This window comes from Amblyraja radiata, chromosome 20 (genome assembly GCF_010909765.2).
Source record: "Amblyraja radiata isolate CabotCenter1 chromosome 20, sAmbRad1.1.pri, whole genome shotgun sequence".
Classification (NCBI taxonomy): Eukaryota; Metazoa; Chordata; class Chondrichthyes; order Rajiformes; family Rajidae; genus Amblyraja; species Amblyraja radiata.
The window spans coordinates 11,091,557-11,107,850 of NC_045975.1; the positions used below are offsets into that span (position 1 = coordinate 11,091,557).

The 16,294-nt window shown below is 48.7% G+C and overlaps 1 protein-coding gene across 1 annotated transcript in view; it reads left to right on the forward strand.

The window, feature by feature from the left end:
• The first annotated feature begins 986 nt into the window (after positions 1–986).
• kiaa1549l (KIAA1549 like) overlaps positions 987–16,294 on the forward strand; it is a 113,900-nt gene continuing 98,592 nt past the window's right edge. The window contains exons 1-5 of the mRNA XM_033038547.1: positions 987–1,374; positions 4,164–4,793; positions 9,059–9,174; positions 10,046–10,265; positions 13,785–13,921. Coding sequence (XP_032894438.1) covers positions 990–1,374; positions 4,164–4,793; positions 9,059–9,174; positions 10,046–10,265; positions 13,785–13,921 — 1,488 coding nt within the window. The 5' untranslated portion in view covers positions 987–989. The remainder of the gene's footprint in view (positions 1,375–4,163; positions 4,794–9,058; positions 9,175–10,045; positions 10,266–13,784; positions 13,922–16,294) is intronic.

A 16,294-nucleotide genomic window follows, 5' to 3' on the forward strand; every position in this document is an offset into this window, starting at 1 on the left:
GTTCAAATCAGACCTTGGGTGCTGTCTGTGTGGAGTTTGCATGTTCTCCCTGTGACGGCGTGGGTTTCCTCCCACTACTCTGGTGTCCTCCCACAACCCAAAGACACATGGGTTTGTAGGTTTGTTGGCCTCGGTGAATTGTCCCTCGTGTGTAGGGAGCGGGTGAGAAGGTGGGATGACATGGAGCAAGTGTGAACGGGTGATCGATGCGAAGGAAGGAACTACTAAGATGCAGCATGGAAACAGGGAGAACGTGCAAACTCCACACAGACGGCACCTGAGGTCAGGATCAAATCAGGGTCTCTGGCGCTGTGAGGCAGCAACTCCACCAGGATGAGACTCATCATTGATTCTGTTCTTGGTGCTTCACGCTACCTTGGCAAGGACCCTGGCATAATCAAGGACCAGTCCCACCCCGGTCACTCCCTCTTCTCCCCTCTCTCATCAGGGACAGTTTCCTCCCAGCTGTTATCAGGCAACTGAATCATCCTGCCACAACCAGACAGCAGTGTTGAACTACCATCTACCTCTTTGGTGACCCTCGGACTATGTTTAATCAGACGTTGCCTTGCACTAAACGTTATCCCCTTCATCATGTACCTGTACACTGTGGATGACTCGATTGTAACCATGTATAGTCTTTCCTGGTTAGCACGCAACAAAAGCTTTTCACCGTACATGCGAAAATAAATTAAACTAAACTAAAGTAAGAGAGGCACAAAATGCTGGAGTAACTCAGCGGGACAGGCAGCATCTCTGGAGAGAAGGAATAGGTGGTGTTTCGGGTCGAGGCCCTTCTTCAGACTCTGAACTAGAATAAAGTGGAGTAAACACTACTGTGCTACCCTTACCATAGTGTAGACCACTCTACCTGAGAGGGTCCCACCTAGTGGAGCTAGGATTACAATAGTCACCTGTGTATCAGGCGAGAGAAGCCTTCCATGGCGGATGAAGTCTAACCCAACGCTTGTTGTTTTACAGGGCCGGGCATGATTTACCAGATCTTGGACCTGTCTACACCTCTACCTCCCGTGGCACCTCACCCGCACCGAGCGTCCCACTTCTCTGAGGTCTGGTCGTGGGCATTGCGGACCACCCGAGCGCCCACGCTGTCCTCCCACCCTCCGTCCTCCTCCAAGGTCGACGCTCTGGTGTCCGAATTCGTGGAGGGAGTCACCGTCAGGACATCTACCCGCTCCCCCCTCACGGACACGACGACACCGACCACCGTCGGGACCTCTCCCAGCTCGACGCATCTTCCCGACCAGCCCCCCGAGACCGAGGCGTACGAAACTTGGCACATCTCCGAGCGGTTAACGCCCGACCCCACCGTAGTGACGGAGGTGCTCACCAACCCGGTGGAAGCTCCCTCAGGTTCGATTCAGGATCCTGACTTTTTACCACGTGTACGGGGAAATAAGGGGGAGCGGGGTGGGACCGATGGGTTTCCTCCTGGGATAGAAGTTAGTGGATATTTTTAAGGCAGAGATAGATAGATTCTTGATTAATACAGGGGTCAGAGATTATGGGGAGAAGACAGGAGAATGGGGGTGAGGAGGGAGAGATAGGTCAGCCATGATTGAATGGCAGAGTAGCCTTGATGGGCCGAATGGCCTAATTCTACTCCTATCACTTATGACCTTATGACATCTGGGACATCATGACCAGAATGAGTAGGAAAGAATGAGTAGGAAAGAACTGCAGATGCTGGTTTAAATCGAAGGTAGACACAAAATGCTGGAGTAACTCAGCGGCAAAGGCAGCATCTCTGAAGAGAAGGAATGGGTGACATTTCAGGTCAAGACCCTTCTTCAGTCTGATGACTTCCTTGAGTTTCTTGAAAGAAGAGATCAAAGTTCTGGAGGAACTCAGTGGGCCAGGCAGCGTCCAAGAAGGGAACAGTATGGACAGCTTTTGAGGTCGGGAGCCTTCTTCAGACTGATGGAGTAGGGCGGGGGTGGGTGGAGAAAGCTGGAAGGGGTTGGTCTCAAACTGGCAAGTGATGGCCAGATCTAGGTGAGATGGTGGAATAGGTAACAATGGCTGGAGGCGAAATGGAGATGAAAGTGTGTCGGGTATGGAATCGGATAAGGAAGGAGACGGTGGAATGAGATGTCAAACTAGAGGGAGGGATAGTGGGAGGAAAGGAATGGGGGTGGGGATAAGGGAGGAGAAAAGGAAAATGGTGGAACTCCGAGAAGAGAGGACAGGGAGAAGAGTGTATGGAGGAAGGGAAAGAATCGGGGTGAAGGGGGCAGGGGAGAAAGGAGTACGCAGTTGGGATGGGGGAGGGGGCGGGGGAGAGAGACACGGTAGATGGAAAGGTGGTGGTTAGGGAGTGCGTCTCGTAGAGGAGGTAGTGGCTGGTGTCCATTTACCTCCGCAGATACTGCCTGAGTGTATAAAATCACCAGAGAAATTGCCCAGAGCAGGGGAATCGAGGATCAGAGGACATAGATTTAAGGTGAAGGGGGAAAGATTTAATAGGAATCTGAGAGGTGGCTTTTTCACACAAAGAGTTGGTGGGTGCATGGAACAAGCTGCCAGAGGAGGTAGATGAAGCTGGCACTATCCAAATGTTAAGAAACAGTTACATGGATAGGACAGGTGATGAGGGATATGGACCAAACACAGGCAGGTGGGACTGGTGTAGCTGGGACATGTTGGCCAGTGTGAGGAAGTTGGGGCCGAAGGACATTTCCACATGGTATGGCTCTATGACCTGCTGAGTTCCTCCAGCACTTTGTGTTTTGCTCAAGATTCCAGCATCTGCAGTTTTCTTTGTCTTCCTGCCTCATCCAATTCGATTGGCAATGGGTGGCATACACATCCCCGCTGGCATCATCTCATTGCCTAATGGTACATATCCCTCTCAGTCCTGGGGATGCAGAGTGCCCACATCCAGGAAGCTGAGGCACCGCGATTATGCTTCTGAACTGGCCTGGACCATCCTTCCATGGTCATGAGTTTGAGCTGGGGGATTGAAGAGTACAGTGGAGCTGTACAGTACAGGAACAGGCCCTTTGCCCCACAATATCCTTGCTGTTAGACTAATCTGTGTCTGCCTATGATGCATATCCCTTCATTCCCTGCACATCCGTGTGTCTATCTGAAAGTCTCTTAAATGACACTAAGATATCTACCTCCACCACCACCCTTGGCAAGTCAAGTCAAGAAAGTTTATTGTCATGTGTCCCAGATAGGACAATTAAATTCTTGCTTGCTGCAGCACAACAGAATATTTTAGGCATAAATACAGATCAGATCAGTGTGTCCATATACCATAGAATATATATATATATATATACGTAATAAAACCGATAAAGTACAATAGGCTGTTATAGTTCAGAGTTTGTTTGAAGTTGTGTTTAATAGTCTGATGGCTGTGGGGAAGCAGCTATTCCTGAACCTGGATGTTGCAGATTTCAGGCTCCTGTACCTTCTACCTGATGGCAGCAGAGAGATGAGTGTGTGGCCAGGATGGTGTGGATCCTTGATGATGCTGGCAGCCTTTTTGAGGCAGCGACTGCGATAGATCCCCTCGATGGTGGGGAGGTCAGAGCCGATGATGGACTGGGCAGTGTTTACAACATTTTGCAGCCTTTTCCGCTCCTGGACGCTCAGGTTGCCGTACCAAGCCACGATGCAACCAGTCATCATGCTCTCTTCAGGCAATTAATTCACTGAAGGAACTCAGCAGTCGGGCAGCATCTGTGGAGGGAATGGATAGGCAATGTTTTGGGTCGGGATCCTTCTTCGGATTTATCTCGCCCCCACCAACTCTAGCTCACTGAAGGGGTAGCACAGTGGCGCAGTGATAGTGTTACTGCCTCACAGCGGCAGAGACCTAGGTTCCATCCTGACCAAGTGCGTTGTCTGTACAGAGTCTGCACACTCTCCCTGTGACTGCGTGGGTTTTCTCCGGATGCTCCAGTTTCCTCCCACACTCCAGACGTACAGGTTTGTACTTTAATTGGCTTCCGTAAATTGTCTCTGGTGTGTAGGATAGAACGAGTGTATAAAATACATCATAAAATGTGTTGGATAGCACCAGTGTAGAGGTGATCATTGGTCAGTGTTGCCTCAGTGGGCTGTAGAGTCTGTTTCCACGCTGTGTCTCTGAACTGAACTAAAAAAAGTCTTGACAAATTCTTTGATTTCAGCTACTCTGCCGAAGAGCTCAGATACCACCATGGTGACCCCATCGCCACCCGGATTTCACCTCAAGACCGTGACTCAACCCGAGACAGCCAGACGCGCTTTGACGCCGCCACCGCTGTCTCCGTCGACGACCATCTTCAACCAGGCAGCGGCCACTGGCGGGGCGACCACGGCGTGGAAGTTGGCGGACAAAACAACCGGCGCCACCGCCCTGCCCACCTGGCGCTGGACGTCAACCGCCATTCCGCGCCAAACCCGGACGATGGCGCCCAGCGCCACCACCTTCATCTCCTCCACATCCCCTCCGCGCCAGGTCCGGACAATGGCTCCAACCGCCGCCTTCTCCTCCTCCTCCTCCGCTCCGCGCCAGACCCGGACAATGGCGCCCACCACCACCACCATGACCGCGCCCACTGTGAGAAGGACCTCGACGCCACCCGTGCTGGCCCTGACCGCGGCACTAACCTCACTCACCACCGCCGCCGTCATGAGCACCAGGGGCCTGCGAGCAACGGCCCAGATCATGGCCACCGCCGCCGCCGGCAGCAGCAGCAGCCGGTCCACACCCGCCCGATCCTCACCGACTCCCGGTCTCAACTGCAGGTTGTCGGACAAACTCTGGGTCAGGACAGGTATGGGAAAAGTCTCTGGAACTTCTGTTTTATTTGTCTTTAGAACGGAAACAGGCCATTCGGCCCACCGAGTCCGTGCCCACCAGAGATCACTGTACACTAACACACACACACACACACACACACACACACACACACACACACACACACACACACACACACACACAGGTAAATATACATTTATACCATGCCAATTAACCTAGTGCGGGATGAAGCCAAAGATCTCTAGGAAAACCTAAGCAGTCATGGGGAGAATGTACAAAACTCCGTACAGCCAGCACCTGTAGTCGGGATCGAACCCGATTCTCAGGCGCTGTAAGCACTATAAGGCAGCAACTCTGCCGCTTCGCCACCGTGCAATACAGCTAATCTTCTTCCAACTCTCGTCCGACAGAAGATACAAAAGGTTGAAAGCAAAGATGATAAAGTGGGGGGGGGAGGTGGGGGGGAAGGCAACGAGTGCCATTTGGCACGGGCCTCACGCTTGTCTGCTTCAAAGGGATCTTGATTTGGGGGCCACTAAAATTGAAATTGGCCTGGGCCTCAGTTCACCTATGAGAGGGCCTGCTTTTTCCCCGGCTGTTATCAAACTCCTGAACAGACATTGTCATATGTTAATGAATTCCCAATCTTCCAATCTACCTCATTGTCACTGTTGCACATTTTCTATCTGCACTTTCTCTGTAGCTGTAACACCATATTTGGAAAGTGGTGAAATCATTGGACAAAGTCAGCATGGATTTACGAAAGGTAAATCATGTCTGACGAATTTTATAGAATTTTTCGAGGATGTAACTAGTAGCGTGGATAGGGCAGAACCAGTGGATGTGGTGTATCTAGACTTCCAGAAGGCTTTCGACAAGGTCCCACATAAGGGATTAGTATACAAACTTAAAGCACACGGCATTGGGGGTTCAGTATTGATGCGGATAGAGAACTGGCTGGCAGACAGGAAGCAAAGAGTAGGAGTAAACGGGTCCTTTTCACAATGGCGGGCAGTGACTAGTGGGGTACCGCAAGGCTCAGTGCTGGGACCCCAGCTATTTACAATATATATTAATGATCTGGATGAGGGAATTGAAGGCAATATCTCCAAGTTTGCGGATGACACTAAGCTGGGGGGCAGTGTTAGCTGTGAGGAGGATGCTAGGAGACTGCAAGGTGACTTGGATAGGCTGGGTGAGTGGGCAAATGTTTGGCAGATGCAGTATAATGTGGATAAATGTGAGGTTATCCATTTTGGTGGCAAAAACAGGAAAGCAGACTATTATCTAAATGGTGGCCGATTAGGAAAAGGGGAGATGCAGCGAGACCTGGGTATCATGGTACACCAGTCATTGAAAGTAGGCATGCAGGTGCAGCAGGCAGTGAAGAAAGCGAATGGTATGTTAGCTTTCATAGCAAAAGGATTTGAGTATAGGAGCAGGGAGGTTCTACTGCAGTTGTACAGGGTCTTGGGGAGACCACACCTGGAGTATTGCGTACAGTTTTGGTCTCCAAATCTGAGGAAAGACATTATTGCCATAGAGGGAGTGCAGAGAAGGTTCACCAGACTGACAACTGGGATGTCAGGACTGTCTTATGAAGAAAGACTGGATAGACTTGGTTTATACTCTCTAGAATTTAGGAGATTGAGAGGGGATCTTATAGAAACTTACAAAAATTCTTAAGGGGTTGGACAGGCTAGATGCAGTAAGATTGTTCCCGAAGTTGGGGAAGTCCAGGACAAGGGGTCACAGCTTAAGGATAAGGGGGAAATCCTTTAAAACCGAGATGAGAAAAACTTTTTTCACACAGAGAGTGGTGAATCTCTGGAACTCTCTGCCACAGAGGGTAGTTGAGGCCAGTTCATTGGCTATATTTAAGAGGGAGTTAGATGTGGCCCTTGTGGCTAAGGGGATCAGAGGGTATGGAGAGAAGGCAGGTACAGGATACTGAGTTGGATGATCAGCCATGATCATATTGAATGGTGGTGCAGGCTTGAAGGGCCGAATGGCCTACTCCTGCACCTAATTTCTATGTTTCTATGTTTCTATATTCTGCACTCTATTTATTTTTTCTTTCACACGACCTGACGTACTGGTGTACGGTATGATCTGTGTGGTTAGTGCACAAGACGAAGCATTTTGCTGTCTCAGTACACATGGCAATTATAAACCCATAGCAATTAGATGATATAAAGTGTAACACAGTACAATACTTTGACATGGCTTCATATTCTAACATTTATACAATCTGAACTAACTTTAACTCATGTATATTTACAACTCAGAGATATGAATATTGATTTATCTAAATTCAAGTAACCCTTGCTTTCCCTCTCTCTCCATCCCTCCCGCTCCCTAGTTTTCTTAGTTTCACTGTCCTCCCAGTGGCCAGGGTGTCAGCTTGCCCGATGGCAAGTGGACCCCCTATATCAAGTAGGCCCCTGATGAAGTGGGCCCCCTTTGTCTCCTGGCAACCAATATATTTAGACCCAGTCTGCCACTGTGTCCTCCTGATTAATTTTACTGTTTGTAAACCTCTTTGTCTCCCTCCCCCTCAGCCAACAATAAACCATAGTACATTTGCTTGATCACCGTCTGCTTTGATCTGACCTTGTCACACCTCACATGCCCTTTGTACCTTGCCCTATCCCCTGACTCTCAGTCTGAAGAAGGGTCTCAACCCAAAATGTCACCCATTTATTCTCTCCGGGAATGCTGCCTGTCCCGCTGAGTTACTCCAGCATTTTGTGTCTCTATGTTTCTTAACTCTGAATCTAAATATTACTCATTGCATTAGCTGTAAGGATGGACAACACTGGATTGTTTTCTCTGTGTAAGAAGCGACTGCAGATGCTGGTTTTCACACCAATGATAGACACAAACTTCCACCTTCTCCAGTAAGGCGGGGGAAAGATCACAGTCTCAACTGCTTGTCGTATCTTAACTGCATCGTAATATTTTCCACAACAGAATTCCAGCTAAAGTTACTTGCTTATTTACTTACTACCCATTATACCCCCTGGCATGTAGGGCAGCAAGGAAGGCCCTCCACTCCAGTCTGTTCTGGGCTAGCCTGTGGACACTACCCCAGGTCAGGTCCAGTGTTTCCATTTCCTCCTCTACAGTTCGACGCCAGGTGGTTTAGGGTCTCCCTCTTTTCCTTTTCCCTTCCTGTGTCCAGTGCAGGGCTATTCTTGGGATGCTGTCTGGTTTTTCCTTTCACCATTGACATTCATCCTAGCATCTGTCGATAGCCCTGGAGGTCCATCACGCCCAGTAGTGTTGATTCCTTCAGTTGCTGTTTCCGTAACATATGTGTTTTACGAGACAGGGTTGTCAGCCCTGTGCTCAACCTCCAACCTGGAGGACCAGTGGATCGCTCTTCGTCTCACCTCTACCCTTTGATTCGACCTGTCCAGCATGGGAGACCCTAACAGGAGACAAATCTCTCGCTGGCATAGCTCTAGGGGTCACTGAGACACACAAGCTCCCCGACCACGACCAGGTTGCAATCCAACGGGGAGCAGTATTTAAAAAAAAAAAAGCATTTGCTACTCAATGAGCCAACATTTTTTCCAACTTTTTTACAGACAGTTTTGGAGACGAGGTTGTTTTCTCCATCGTTGTATCCAACTGGGAATTTATTGGAGCTGTGAAGCAATGGTGTCCCTCAGAAACAGTTGAGCAGAGGATTTCAGAGGAAGTGAAATGTTATTATTTTTTAAAATCCGCAGACTAAGAGAGTGGTCCGTTTTCGATATGAAGGGAATGGCTGGAGAATAGACATTAGAAAAAGATTATGTGAAATAACAAAGAAAATGCAGTTGCAGGTTTATTTCAAAGATAGACACAAAATGCTGGAGTAACTCAGCAGGTCAGCTGGGCGGCATGGCAGCTCAATGGTAGAGTTGCTGCCTCACAGCACTGGAGACCCAGGATAGAGCCTGACTACGTGTGCACCCTCTCCCCGTGTCCTGCGTGGGTTTTCTCTGGGCGTTCCGGTTTCCTCCCACACTCCAAAGGTGTGTGGATTTCTAGGTTAATTGGCCTCGGAAACAATCGTAAACTGTCCCTAGTGTGTAGGATAGTCCAAGTGGGTGGGCCGAAGGGCCTGTTTCTGCGCCGTATCACTAAAGTCGAAAAATCTGACAGCGTTCCTGGAGAACGTGGATAGGTGATGTCTGGGGTGAAGAAGGGTCTGCCCCACCACTCTTGTCAGTTTTCTCGAGCCGTCTTCTGTGAGTGTTTGAGTTGATCTGGGTATTCTTCTTCTCTCAGTGGTGACTTTGTCCTCGAGAAGGGTCCAAACGGATGCGATCTTTAAGCAGAACCTGACCCGGGGACTCACCGAGGCTCTCCAGCGAGCTTTCTTCAATAATGGTATTCATGCCGAGGTCAGTGGTTCTCCTCATTCTTCACTAACTCTGATCCCAAATTAAAAAATCCCTGAGCCGCACGTCACATGGGTGTAGAACGTAGAACAGTGCAACAATAACAACTTCCATTACATGTAGCTTGTTCCAAATATCTACCAATCTCCTGTGTGAAAAGGTTGTACCTCAAATTCCTATTAAACCTCTTCCCTCTCACCTTAAACCGATGTCTTCTGGGTTTTGATTCTCCCTACCCTGGGAAAAAAAGTTTCTGTGCATTCTCTCTATCTAGTCCCCTCATGTTTTTTTTAACATCCCTATAAGATCACCCCTCAGCCTCCTGCGTTCAAAGGAATAGAGTCCCAGCCTGCCCAACGTCTCCCTGTAGCTCAGGCCACGGCAACATTCTCGTAATATTTCTTTAAAACCCACTCCCTGCTCCTTTGCAAGATGAGTTTAATTGTTTGTGCAAAACTAATGGGCCTGTCCCACACGCGACTTTTTCGGCGACTGCCGGCACCCGTCATAGGTCGTAGCAGGTCGCCGAAAATGTTCAACGCGTTGAAAATCCAACGGCGACCAGAAAGACGCTACGACTCTTTGGGCGACTGAGGAGACGACTCATGACCATACAGGCAATACCCTGGCGACATGTCGTGGGGTGAAGCCTGTATGGTCGTGAGTAGTCGCCCAAAGAGTCGTACCTTGTTCTGGCCGCAGCTGGATTTTCAATATGTTGAGAATTTTCGGCGACCTGCAACGACCTATGACGGGTGCCGGCAGTCGCCGGAAAAGTCGCGTAAGTGGGACAGGCCCATAATTGCAAATCTCCAACGGAAGAATGTTACATTTTCCCAGATATTTGATCAAAGTAAATGTTTTTGTTTACCAGATCGAAAGCCTCGACAAAAGGAACAAGGTCTTTGTTGGGTTCTACACAGTGAGTGGAAGTGAGGTTTACATTCCCGCCACGGTGACTGAAGTCATTGCTGACTACGGCATCGAGAACCTCAGCCGCGACCTGCAGAGTTACGTCCCGGATGTTCAATCAGTCCTCATCGCTGCCTCACCCTGGGCTCCGCTCCCCGCTCCCTGGTTCCAATTGAGGACAGGTGGGTATCGTATTGTGTCTGGTCTCTTCCCCTCTATTAGACAATAGACAATAGGTGCAGGAGTAGATCATTCGGCCCTTCGAGCCAGCACCGCCATTCAATGTGATCATGGCTGATCATCCCCAATCAGTACCTCGTTCCTGCCTTCTCCCCATATCCCCTGACTCCGCTATTTTTAAGAGCCCCATCTAGCTCTCTCTTGAAAGCATCCAGAGAACCTGCCTCCACCGCCCTCTGAGGCAGAGAATTCCACGGACTCACCACTCTCTGTGAGAAAACGTGTTTCCTCGTCTCCGTTCTAAATTGCTTACTCCTTATTCTTGAACTGTGGCCCCTGGTTCTGGACTCCCCCAACATCAGGAACATGTTTCCTGCCACTAGTGTGTCCAAGCCCTTAACAATCTTATATGTTTCAATGAGATGGCCTCTCATCCTTCTAAACTCATGGAAACAAGGAAAATAGGAGCAGAAGTAGGCCATTCAGCCCTTCGAGTCAGCACCGCCATTCAATATGATCATCCAGAATCAGTAACCCGTTCCTGCTTTCTCCCCCAATCCTTTGATTCAGTTAGCCCTATGAGCTTTATCCAACTCTCTCTTGAATACATGACCCTGGCACTAGCGGGCAAATGTGAACAGAGGTAGGAGTGTCGTCAAACCTGAGCCTATGCTCATGATGGCTGGAGCATCACCACAACCCAGAGACCTCTCGCCCTCTCATCCCGCACAGTGGCGCAGCAGTAGAGTAGCCGCCTTATAGCACCAGAGACCGGGCTTCGATCCTGACTACGGGTGCTGTCTGTATGGAGTTTGTACGCTGTCCCTGTGTCTGTGTGGCTTTTTCTCTGGGTGCTCCGTTTTCCTACAACTCTAAATACGTATGGGGGTTTGTATGTTATTTGGCTTCTGTAAAAATTGTCCCTTGTGTGTAGTATAGTGCGAGTGCATGGGGTGATCGCTGTCCGGCGCGGGCCTTTTCAGTCTGAAGAAGGGTCCCAACTCGAAATGTCACCCATCCTCTTTCTCCAGAGGTGCTGCCTGACCCGCTGAGTTACTCCAGCACGTTGTGTCTGTCTTCGATATAAACCAGCACCTGCTGTTCCTTTTTACAAAAACTACAATGGGGCATGTCTTTGGAATGTGGGAGGAAACCAGAGCGCCCTGAGGAAACCCACGCCGTCACAGGGTGAATGTACAAACTGCACACAGTTAACACCCGTAGTTGGAATTGAACCTGGGCCCTTGGCGCTGTAAGACAGCAACTCTACCACAGTGCCACTGTGCTGCCCCACAATATAAATCATTATTCTCCCCACATTCTCATCAACTCCCCTGAGATTCTACCATTCACATACACTCTAAGGGAAATTTATGGAGTCCAATTAACCCACCAGACCACACTATCCCAAAGGACTGACAAAAAGGAAAAATATATCCTTGCAGTCGATCTTAGCAATAGGTTGTGAAGGCAGTGTTCTTCATGAATTATAGCTTCCCAATAAACACCCCCCCCCTCCCCCCTCCCCCCCCCATCTCACTCAGTTGCTGATAGCTGTTATTCACTCCAATTTCTTCTGTGACTATTTCCTTCATGTTCAGAAGTGAAAGGCAAGTCTACTCCGCCATTCAATCACGGCTGATCTATCTCTCCCTCCAAACCCATTCTCCTGCCTTCTCCCCATAATCCCTGACACCCGTACTAATCAATAATCTATCTGTCTCTCCCGTAAAAATATCCATCGACTTGGCCTCCACGGCCCTCTGTGGCAATGAATTCCTCAGATTCACCACCCTCTGACTAAAGAAATTCCTCCTTATCTCCTTCCTAAAAGAACGTCCTTCAATTCTGAGGCTGTGACCTCAGGTCCGAGACTCTCCCACAGTGTGCATGTGCGTGTGTGCGTGTGTGTGTGTCAAGGCAAACAACATAGAACGCACATCCAGTGCAAGCCAAAGAAGATAGAACGTAGATGAGCTCACGAACAACCCCTCGGGAACGCTCATCATTTCTCGCCCTTTGAACATCAACTTATTCTAGGCCATACATACACTCGACCTGGTGCTATTGTCTGGTCTCCCAATCTGTAATAAAGGCATTATTGCTGCCTGTCAGTCTGATCATAGTGCAATTATCTACGATGCATCTCTGCCTTTCTCTCCCTCAAAATCCCATCTCCCTGCTCGCTACTCCTGCTACGTAAACTCTTTGACTGCCAGTAATTTCTCTGAGGCTCTCATAGCCGCCCCCGAAATCTGCACCATCGAGACGTCTCCCCTCCATCTCAGCACCGACGACCTCATTTCTCTATTCAACACCACTTGCTCTTCCATCCTGGATTCTGTTGCTCCTCTTAAAATGAAAAAGCCTAAGCCTAAAGGCTGGCCCCGGCTCAATGACACCACCAGAGCACTAAGAAGAGAGTGCAGACAATCAGAACGGTAGTATAAATCTGATGCTTCAAATTTTCCTTTGAACTTCTGAGAAACAATCTTCTCAAATACCAGGAAGCAGTAAAGTCTGCGAGAACACGACCTCATTTTGAAAAACGCGCATAACTCCAAGGTCCTTTCTAGTACCATTATTTCTATCATATGTCCTGCCCCCAGTACTAGTTAGGCTGGGTCCCCTGCTAAGTGCGAGGAATTTACTCCTTTCTTTACCAGCAAAGTTAAGAACGTCAGAACAAATATTTCCCCTCCCATCCATGACCTAGCTGTCTCATTGGTCTGTTCTTCGAAATTAGACTGTTTCCAACCTGTTACTCTTCCCTCCCTTGTAAAGATGGTCTCCACTATGAAACCTGCTACCTGTGCCCTCCACGTTGTCCCCTCTGCCCTTCTGATGGATGTCATTGCGATAGGCAGTCCCAGCATCCTCACCATCATCAACAGTTCTCTGGCCACTGGCACTGTTCCCATCTGCTTCAAGCACGCGGTTCTTGGTTCTTGGTTTCTTGGTCCTCCAAAATATTCCAAGTGGAATTTAAACTGGAGGTGGCGGTGGTCCAGCCCCTCCTGAAAAAACCTAACCTAGACACCACCTTGCCAAGCAACTACAGACCTATTTCCCAAACTTCCTTTCCTTCAACTTATGCCTTACCCTCACCAAAATTCCATCCTGGAAACTTTCCAATCAGGTTTCAGGGCCCAGCACAGCACAGAGTCTGCCTTGTTGAAGGTACATAACGACCTACTTCTCACCATTGACTCCGGCGACTGTGCAATCCTGCTCCTTCTCGACCTCAGCGCAGCATTCGATACAGTCGACCACACCATCCTAATTGACCGTCTCCAGTACGGGGTTGGTATTGATGGCATGTGTTGGATGGCCCAGAACTTCCTCCAACTAAACAAGAGTAAGTCTGAGGTCATCCTACTCGGCCCCTCAGAATCCATCAAAACGATAGCAGGCAGCCTTGGAAGCCTTACCCCATTACTCAAACCACACGTCAAAAACCTTGGCGTGATATTTGACTCCGCATTGGTAACCCCCTCTCCCTCTCGTTGTCTCTGACCCAGTGCTCCAGTTTGTCAGCACCACGGACATCATCAAATTCTGCAGCTTCGTGCAGATCATGGAGGCGAGACTACAGAGAGCATTCGAGGAGGCTGAGTCACGAGCCGCCACCACCGCTAAAAGCAACTTACGAGTTCAGGTAAAAACTCTTTACATTGAAGGCTGGTGGGTTGGAATTGGTTGGTTGAGCTTTTTCCCTCCTTTTCAAAGGGGCAATGTGGCTTTACAAGGCACTGGTCAGATCGCACTTGGAGTATTGCGAGCAGTTTTGGACCCCATTTCTGAGGAAGGATGTGCTGGTGCTGGTGTTGGAGAGGGTCCATAGGAGCTTTATGATCCCAGGGATGATTGGGTTTCATATGATTAGCTCATATGAAGGCTCTCTGGAGTTTAGAAGGACCTCATTGAAACTTACCGAATAGTGAAAGGCCTGGATAGAGTGGATGTGGAGACAATGTTTCCATTCGTGGGAGACTTTAGGACCAGAGGCCGTAGCCTCAATAAAAGGACATACCTTTATAAAGGAGATGAGGAGGAATTTTCTTAGTCAGATAGTGGAGAATCTGTGGAATTAAATGTTTGCATGTGTGCTTGTGGATGCGTGTGTGTGTTTGCATGTGTGCTTGTGGATGCGTGTGTGTGTTTGCATGTGTGCTTGTGGATGTGTGTGTGTGTTTGCATGTGTGCTTGTGGATGCGTGTGTGTGTTTGCATGTGTGCTTGTGGATGCGTGTGTGTGTTTGCATGTGTGCTTGTGGATGTGTGTGTGTGTTTGTGTGTGTGTTTTGTGGATGCGTGTGTGTTTTGTGGATGCGTGTGTGTGTTTGTGTGTGTGTTTTGTGGATGCGTGTGTGTGTTTGCATGTGTTTTCTTTCTGCTTCTCCCTTCATCTGACTCTTTCCTGACTTCTCTGTCACTTCCATATTGAATGACCATTTGCGGATGTCATACCTTAAAGGCAAGCTGGTGATAGACACAAAAAATGTTGGAGTAACTTAATTTCTCATAGAAAACATAGAACATAGAAAAAACAGGTGCGGGAGTAGGCCATTCGGCCCTTCGAGCCAGCATCGCCATTCAATGTGATCATGGCTGATCATCTAAAATCAGTACCCCGTTCCTGCTTTTTCCCCATATCCCTTGATTCCTTTAGCCCTAAGAGCTAAATCTCTCTCTTGAAAACAACCAGTGAATTGGCCTCCACTGCCTTCTGTGGCAGAGAATTCCACAGATTCACAACTCTCTGGGTGAAGAAGTTTTTCCTCATCTCAGTCCCAAATGGCCGACCCCTTATTCTTAAACTGTGACCCCTGGTTCAGGACTCCTACAACATCACAAACTTTTTTTCTGCATCTAGCCTGTCCAATCCTTTAAGAATTTTACATGCTTCTATAAAATCCCCTCTCATCATTCTAAATTCCAGGGAATACAAGCCCAGTCGACCCATTCTTTCATCATATGTCAGTCCTGCCATCCCGGGAATTAACCTGGTGAACCTACGCTGCACTCCCTCAATAGCAAGAATGTCCTTCCTCAAATTAGGAGACCAAAATTGCACACAATACCCCAGGTGTGGTCTCACCAGGGCCCTGAACAACTGCAGTAGTACTTCCTTGCTCTTAAACTCATATCCTCTCGCAATGAAGTCCAACATGCCATTAGCTTTCTTCACTGCCTGCTGTACCTGCATCAGTGACTGATGTACAAGTACACCCAGATCCTGTTGCACCTCCCCTTTTCCTAATCTGATACCATTCAGATAATAATCTGCCTTCCTGTCCTTGCCACAAAAGTGGATAACCTCACATTTATCCACATTATACTGCATCTGCCATGCATCTGCCCACTCACCCAACCTGTCCAAGCCACCCTGCAACCTCATAGCATCCTCATCGCATCTCACACTGCCACTCAGCTTGGTGTCATCTGCAAACTTGGAGATGTCACATTTAATTCCCTCGTCTAAATCGTTCATATATATTGTAAATAACGGGCCCCAACACCGAGCCTTGCGGCGCGCCACTAGTCAATGCCTGCCATTCTGAAAAGGACGCATTAATTCCTACTCTTTGCTTCCTGTCTGCCCACCAGTCCTCTATCCATGTCAATACCCTACCCTGGAGAGAATGGATAGGTAACATTTTGGGTCGGGGCCCTGCTTCAGACAATGGATAGATGACATTTCGGCTGGGGGCCCTGCTTCAAACAATGGATAGGTGACAGTCTACTATCAGTGAAATGATCCCTTTTAGGACCACGTTGAGGAGCTCAAGGCATAGCTTGTCAATCTTCTCTGGAGTAAGCTTGTTCAAAATGCCTCTTTCGACGATGGATAGGTGATGTTTTGGGTCAGGATCTTTCTTCAGACAATGGATAGGTGATGTTTCGGGTCAGGACCTTTCTTCAGACAGATTGACAATCTTGTGGATGCTTTGTCTTTCTCTTCCCGCTGAATTTGCTCCACTTTGCCAAATCTCAGTGTTTCGTTCGATTGTTTCATATTCTGAGTAGCT